This window comes from Elephantulus edwardii, unplaced genomic scaffold, assembly GCF_000299155.1.
Source record: "Elephantulus edwardii isolate Elephantulus edwardi_28Jun2011 unplaced genomic scaffold, EleEdw1.0 scaffold00017, whole genome shotgun sequence".
Taxonomy (NCBI): Eukaryota; Metazoa; Chordata; class Mammalia; order Macroscelidea; family Macroscelididae; genus Elephantulus; species Elephantulus edwardii.
In genome coordinates this window covers 23,547,447-23,555,353 of record NW_006399767.1, presented here as the reverse complement: position 1 = coordinate 23,555,353, position 7,907 = coordinate 23,547,447, and the positions used below count along the sequence as shown (strand labels likewise).

The 7,907-nt window shown below is 47.4% G+C and overlaps 1 protein-coding gene across 1 annotated transcript in view; it reads left to right on the top strand.

Moving 5' to 3' along the window:
* Positions 1-270: 270 nt before the first annotated feature.
* The window catches only part of PI16 (peptidase inhibitor 16), a 22,134-nt gene continuing 14,497 nt past the window's right edge, over positions 271-7,907 (top strand). Inside the window, exons 1-2 of the mRNA XM_006882167.1 lie at positions 271-441; positions 5,424-5,645. Of these exons, the coding sequence (XP_006882229.1) occupies positions 271-441; positions 5,424-5,645 (393 nt within the window). The remainder of the gene's footprint in view (positions 442-5,423; positions 5,646-7,907) is intronic.

Here is a 7,907-nt window from a genome sequence, read left to right as displayed (position 1 = left end):
CACTCAAGCTGTTCTTCACCTAAGCCCTCTGCTCACGGAGAGCAAGGAGATTGGCCAAGCACCATCCGAAGGGAGATGAATGCTGGGAGTGGATTAGACTCTGGTCAGGACCCAAGACACCCAGCCCTCCCCAAGACTCGGTGTGAGCCAGGCCAGTCCTCCAGACACAGCCCCTCCTGCCCCACCCCAGCCAGGGTGGTGCTAGTGCAGGAAGGACTTTAAATTCAGCTGCCAGACCCCTGGATGGGAGAGGCAGGGAGACTGGCCACCATGCACAGTTCCCACAGCCTCCTCCCGCTCCTGCCGCTGCCGTTGCTCCTGCTGCTGACCACCACGGGCCCTGCTGGAGCCCTCCCAGAATCCGAGAAACGTTTGCTACTGGAGGCACACAACTTCTACCGTTCCCAGACGTACCCACCGGCTGCAAACATGCTGAAGATGGTGAGTGCAGCCTGTTGAGGTTGGAGGGGTTCTGGGAAGGGCCTCCCACTTTCCCTCCCCTGCCTCCAGGCTGGAACTTCTCAGCCTCCTTCCTCTAGCTCTCCCACTTTCCCTCCCCTGCCTCCAGGCTGGAACTTCTCAGCCTCCTTCCTCTAGTCAGCTATAGAGTCCCTGCCTGACCTTGCATAATTCATGGTTCCTCCTGAGTAGCCGTATTATACAGACTGGAAAACTAAAGCTCAAAGGGCTTCATCTAGGGTCACACACTCCAGCTTCCCACTCCAATGGCTAGTCCCTCCCTAACACTTTTTAACACGCAGAAGGTCCTGAGGATGGATCTGGAGTAGGACCCAGTGAAGCTGGTCTTTCAGGTGCCCTCCACACAGGTGAGGAGAAGCAGTAGACCAACAGGGATGGGTCTGCACACCTGGGCAGGAGGGAAGCACCAAGGAGCCAGGTGAGTGCAGGGACCAGAGGCCGAGAGGGCACAGCTCATGTTCTTTCTGGGCCACCTGCCAGATCTATGATTTCTGATGGGTTCCTCTCCCTTCCTGACTCTGCTTCTCATCTGTGAGATGTAAATAGAGCTATGCATAGATCAACATAGAGCTGCAAGGGGTTCGAACTGTCAGTGCACTCAGCTGTTCGCCAAAAGGCTGGGAGTTCGAGTCTACCCAGAGGTACCTCTGAAGAAAGATTTGGTGACCTACTTGCAAAAAAAAAATTCTTAAGAATCAGCCATTGACAATCTCCTGGAGCACAGTTCTCCCCTGACACATGGGTTCACCAGAAGTGACTCCCCAGAATCCACTCAGGCTGTGTGTGTGCATGCACATGCGATCATGGATTGAAAGTCACACATATAATGTTGAACATAGGGAGGAAATTCCCCAAAAATACACATAGGAGGGTTCATTTACATGAAGGATTGTTTGGGATCGTATGTATGTGTGTATGTGTGTGTGTACACTGTCTAATCGGATACAACTGGTACAGGAGGAGATTGTCCCTCCTTCTCCAGTGGCACGTCTGATGGATTTGAAACATACACCTTCGGGGATTACAGCATAATTTCTTGCCACTAGGCCACCAGAGTTTTCCCTTTACATGAAGTTTTAAAACATGTGAAAAAGACTCTATCTTCAACATAGACGAGAGATGCAGGCAGACATAAATGTGCAGAGTAAATGCATGTATGGCAGAGCCAGATTCTAGCTGGTGATTACCTCTGTCTAGAGACAGGAGTATTTATTGGTGAAAGCAGGGCCTGACTTCAACCACATTCAAAACCAAAACCAAATATATTGCCATGAAATTGGTTCTGACTCATGGCCACCCTGCAGGACAGAGCAGAACTGTGCTGTGATTCCCTGGGAGAAAAATGGGCAATCTCCACGTGCTTTATGCCCTTGGAGGCCTCATGGAGGCTCATGGAGGCTGTCGGCTGGAATCTGCTCAGTGGCACTGATTATCGGGTATACAAGGTGGAACCGGACTGCCAAATCTCTTTTGCATTGAGCAGCTGGCAAACTCGAACCACCAACTTTTCGATTAGCAGCCATGAGTTTAACCACTCAACCACTGGTCTTCCCACTTATATTGTTGTTGTTGTGTACCTTTGACTTGAAACTAACCCATAACTGACCCTCTAGCAGGCTTTCAGAGGCAGTTTTCCGCACAATTGCACGGGGGCAGTCTGCCCCATCCTTCTCCAGTGGAGCAGCCGGTAGGATTTTAACCAAGTGCCTTTGAATTAGCAATGTAACTCCGTACAACTAGGCCACCAGAGCTAGTAAGGTTTTGTTTCTTAAAGTCGGTGGTGAGCCCACAGATGATTGTGTTCAAGATTGAAATTTGCCCCTTTCCTTCATTCCCTGAGGGCTAGACTGGTTCATCCCTTCCAACATCTCAGATAGCCTGGGAAATTGGCAGGCACTATCTAGGCATCCCATAGTTGATGCCCAAGGCCAAGGTCACACTAGAGAACATGCATAAGCCTGAGATACAAATTGCAACCACAGCTGTGCCAATGAATGACTCTGGTTGAGCCCCTTTACTTCCAAAGGTCTGCTTCCTGATGTGTAACACAGAGCAATCCCTGTACGGAAGTTCAGACAGGAAAGCATGTGAGAAAGATCTTGAAAGGGCTATGCGGATGCACACAGCACTGCTATGCACAGCTCTATTGCCCTTGGGAACCAGGTACTGCAGACAGAAAAATTCAGGAGCACCAAATGTGGAGTACCAGCTCTACTGAGAGCTGTAGGGCTTGGAACTCATCACTGCACCTCAGTCTCCTCATTGTATGATCCCTGATGCACTTACACCCTGCCCATTGATGTTGGAGAATCCACCAGCTGGGGGCAAGGTCAAAGCCTGCCTGTGCACATACATGGACCATGAAGATGGGCAAAATACTCTGGGCAGCCCTTCAGATCCCCCAGACCAAGGCTGCTGCCTGGTGGGAAGTGGTCTGAGGAAGGTAAGGCTGGAGCCCCAGCATTAAGATAATTTGGGAACAATGAAAGTACAGAGACTCTGTGGCCAGATGGTCTGGATTTAAATCTTGACTTTGCCACAGACCTGTGTGACTTTGGCCAAGTTACTTAACTTCTCTGTGCCCCAATAGCCTCATCAGTAACACGAGGATGAGAACAAGGGGCGGGGGAAAAACAACTTTCTTACAGAGCTATTGCAAAAATGAGCTGGTTGGATATGCATAAAACACTGAGTACAGTGCCTGGCACACAGTAAGTGCTCTATAAGTGTTTGATTAATGAAAGGGAGAAAGGATCCAGGATGAGGTGTGTGGGGTTTCTCGTCAACTCTCTTCTCTCCCTCAGTCTCCATATCCAATCACCACCCTTTTACCTCCAAGAAGTTTCCATATTCTTTGAACCCTGCTTCTTTCTCACCTCTTTAATCTAACCCTGGTTCAGTCCTTAGGTTTTTTTTCTCCCAGGAACTTCTAAAACAGTCCCAATCTGTTCTCCAGCCTTGGTCTCTGCTGCCAGAAGGACTGATCCAACTTCTGGGCCCAGCTGTGCTCAAAAGCCTTCAATGGCTCCCCGTAACCTCTCCTGCCTCAGGACAAATCTCTAGGTCCTAACTGGTCCCTGACCCTTCTCCAGCCTCTTCTCTTACTCACCTTTCCTTCTTCTCCACCAAAATGTTGTTTCTCACCTCCACACCTTTGCTTATCTGATGCTCTGCCTTGTCCCCCTCTGCCCAGCCAATACTTCATTTTAAGACTTACCTTTGTGCTGCTTTTCTCACCCCCAAGTTGGGCTAACCGGCCCTCATTGGTGCTCCACCTAATACCCATTGTATTTATCTTGATATGTCTCCACATGCTCAATTATCCATGACAATGTGAACTTGGACTTCTTGGTCCTTGCTAGGGCTGGCACAGAGCCCAGGACTCTTAAGTGGACGTGTGAATGGGCTTGCTTTCAGATAGAGACCACGTAGGCCCATTTGGTGGGTGCAGTGACTATTTGAACTTCACAGGGGGTCATGGAGACCAGAGAAGTGTGAAGCCCTGAGTAAGAGCTCCCTAATGGTGAAACTTGGGGTCCTTAGTCAGAATGGAAATTATAGCTGATATCTGTAGGGGATACTATTTTAGGCATCTCCTTTAGCTCTCGTTGAGAACGCCCCATATGTCACCACTGTGCCAGTCGGTGGGGCCATGTTGTGGTCCTCATCCCAAAGGAGCTGGTGGCTAGGCTTGAAGGTTCTCCTGGACAGCCCGTTCCTGGTCCCCAGCACTCTGCTCCGTTCTCATCCCACTCTTCCAGAGTTAGAGGGACTCCCGGGGACCAGTGTATTGGGCTAAAAATGCCCAGAGAGGGAAAGGGACTTACCTGAGGTCACAGAGGGCTGACCCCAGCCAAGTGCGCCCAGCTCTGCTCCAGACAGCTGCTCTGAAGACTACTGAGTGGGTGGGGAGTGGGTGTGGCCACGCAGTCCTTTCTCCTCAGGGTCACCCAAGCACTTGGCCCTTTATGGGTCCTCTGGCTCTCGCAACTGGCTGAGCCCCCGGAGGGTGGAGCAGTATTCGGCCTGGCCACCCATTTCCAAGAGAGGCCAAGGACAAGGTTTAATAGGATCCAGGCCTTCCTCTTCAATCATTTGAGCCAGATGACTTGTTAATAATCCCTGCTTCCCACCCACACTCAGTCTGTTCTCCTGTCTGGGAACACAGAACTTGAGAGGCCCTGTCACATAAAACTCATCCCATATTACTCATCCCATATTCTCTTTTCTGAAGTCTCCATTACAGCTATTTGGGTCACGAAAGAATACTAGTCCCCTCTGTAGGGGTCACAGAATAATATTTACTCTTCTTGGAAAAAAGAGTTCTCTGTTGACAAGAGTTGAAAGGATATATGGGGATGACACTTGAGAGGGTAAAGGCAAGAAGGCAAGGTTTTACCAAGGGGTGACGAGGGGTAGAGAAGGAGGAGAAGTCACACTGATGGGGCAGAGCCAGCCAAATGAACAGCCCGTTCACTAAACAACTCACTGAACATCCTGCATCTTAAGGGGTGTCTCTGGAAGGCAGAGGCACTGCTGTCCAAATTTTAATGGAGCTAAGGATAGGCAATCACCTCCCAATTGATTAACTGCCATGGGTCAGTTCTGACTTTATGGCAAACAACAACAACAACAACAGCAAACATATTAATAGTAACCATTACGTATATCATGCCATTTAATCTTCCCATCCCATGAAAAACCAATATTAGGCACTCTGTACAAAAGTCACACAGCCGATGAATGATTCTGAGTTCGGTGGGCTCCCGTGCCCAAATGGCACCCTCACATCTCACCATAGAAGGCCACCAGCCCCAGGCCATGGCTCTGAGTCACCCAGCTGAGGTGGCATCTCCACCTTCAAGAGACCCCAAGGCACCTCAACATTGTTCTGATTCTTCTCCCACCACCCTCTCTCCCCTCCACCTCACTTTATTCCCTAGCTGTGGGACGATGATTTGGCCGCCTTCGCCAAGGAATATGCTCAGCAGTGTGTGTGGGCCCACAACCCTAATCGGGGGCAGCGTGGCGAGAACCTGTTTGCCATCACAGGCGATAGCATGGACGTAAAGCTGGCTGTGGCCGAGTGGAACCGAGAGTTCAGTTACTACAACTTCACCACAGGAAGCTGTGAGCCTGGAATGATGTGTGGCCACTACACACAGGTACACACCAGCGGGGCAGGGCTTGCTCAGGGTCATGTGGGTGGGGTGTGACCTGGACCAGAGAGCCCGAAGGTAGGATTGGAAGGAGTCTTCTAATATTGGGGAGCAAAGGGCAAAGGACCTTCAGGGACACAGAGGCAGTGGGCAATCTAAAACCCAGTATGACTGTACTTTTTTCCTTTGCAACCCCTCTTTTCGCTCTTAGATTGATTTAAAAGGTAAGTTTGTAAACCAGTAATTCCAAATCTATGCTATACACAGTGTACAAACATGCAATTTATGACAATACTACTATAAAGGGGAAGGAACAAAGAAATACAGGGGCAGTGTGAATGTATACCATTGTAAATATGTTGGTATTATTCAAAGTTTATTGGTGTGTACCGCCAAGTCGGAACCACCTCATAGCTGACACTCTAGCAGGTTTTCAGAGACAGGAAATCCACAGGAATTGATGGCCCATCTTTCTCGTATAGAGCGGCTGGTGGATTTGAACCATGTGCCTTACCACTGGCAGCACAGCTCCTTACCACTAGACCACCAGAGCTCCCCCCTATTATTCGAAGTAGTGTTTTAAATTTTTTTAAAAAATTTTATAATTTTGTGTGTGTATGTGTGTGTGTGTGTGTGTGTGTGTCTACCGTCAAATGGGATCTGACTGGTACAGGAGGAGATTGCCCTTCCTTCTCCAGCAGAGCATCTGGTGGATTCGAAATCACGTACCTCTGGACCTTGTAGTCCAGCTTCTTGCCACTAGGCCACCAGAACTCCCTGTGTTTTAAATTTAAGATGTTAATTGTAATCAAAAGGTAACCACTAAGGAAAGCACTAAAATAGATACAAAATAGAAAAGAAGGACATTAAAGCAGTACCCTGAAAATAATCCAACTAAATAATTTTTTAAAAGGCAGTAATGGATAAATTGAAGAACCAAAACAAAACAAAAATCATATAAGACATTTAGGAAACAAATAGTTAATGGTTAATAGTTAATTCTTTCTTGTCAGTAATTACTTTGAATGTAAATGAACTAGACTTCCTTTTTAAAAGGTAGAGATGGAATTAAAAATTAACAATCCATATGCTTTGTTTAGATATAAGGGCACGAATGAACTGAAAGTGAAATGATCTTATTAGGACATCTTGTTAGGTACAAGTTAATAGTTTCTAACTCATCACTACCCTGTGTACAATAGAACAAAACCCCTCCTCATTCTGTTCCACCCTCACAATTCTTGTGCTTAAGCCCGTTGTTACAGTCACTCTATCAATCCATCTGTTTGAAGGTCTTCTTATTTGATGACCCTCTACTTTTCCAAGCGTGATGTTCTTCTCTGTGGCTTCTGATAAAACATCCAAAGAATGTGAGGTGAAATTTCACCACCCTTGCTTCCAAGGAGTGCCCTGCTTTCACCTCTTCCAAGACTAAATTGTTTGTTCTTTTGGCAGTTATATATTCATTATTTGTCACCAATACCATCAAAGGCATAACTTCTTTTGAATAAAAATAGCTCCCCAAAATAGGCTTTCTTTCTTTTTTTGTTACCATGCAAATGGTAATCAAAAGAGCGTTGAAGTGGCCTAGAAACATGAAGCAAAAATTGACAGACTTGTAGAGAGAAACAGTTCCACAATGATAATGGGCCCTTCAAAACCTTACTTTTAATAATTATCAGGACAGATAAGTGTTCAGTAATGAACAGGAGGACTTGAATAACAGTATTGGCCAAGTAAGTTTAGCAGACATGAAGAGTATTCTACACAACCACACAAGTGTTACCAGTGGCTCTTTGGAAGAAGTATGGGCAATCTCCTCCTCTGAGGTTTACTGCCTTGGGATGAAGGGTCAATCATGAATCGGCTCCTTCTCGATGTCAATGAGTTGGGTTGAGCCACTGTGCAGGAGCAAGATGTGGAAATCGCTTCCTCAAGGAAAGAGACCATGCAGCTGTTCTCCCATGTCCTACAGGGTGGCTATATGTTGGACACACCTTGACAGCAGTGGCTTTGGATGTTTAGGAGACTTCTAGGATTATAAGAGAATACTATGGGCAACGACTGGAACAGCACATCAACAGAGAACTACCAGAAGTCCAGGCTGGTTTCAGAAGGGGTCGTGGTACTAGAGATATTATAGCTGATGTTAGATGGATCTTGGCTGAAAGCAGGGAATACCAGAGGAATGCCTATCTGTGTTTCATTGACTATGCAAAGGCATTTGACTGTGTAGATCATAACAAACTGTGGCTGACTCTGAGAAGA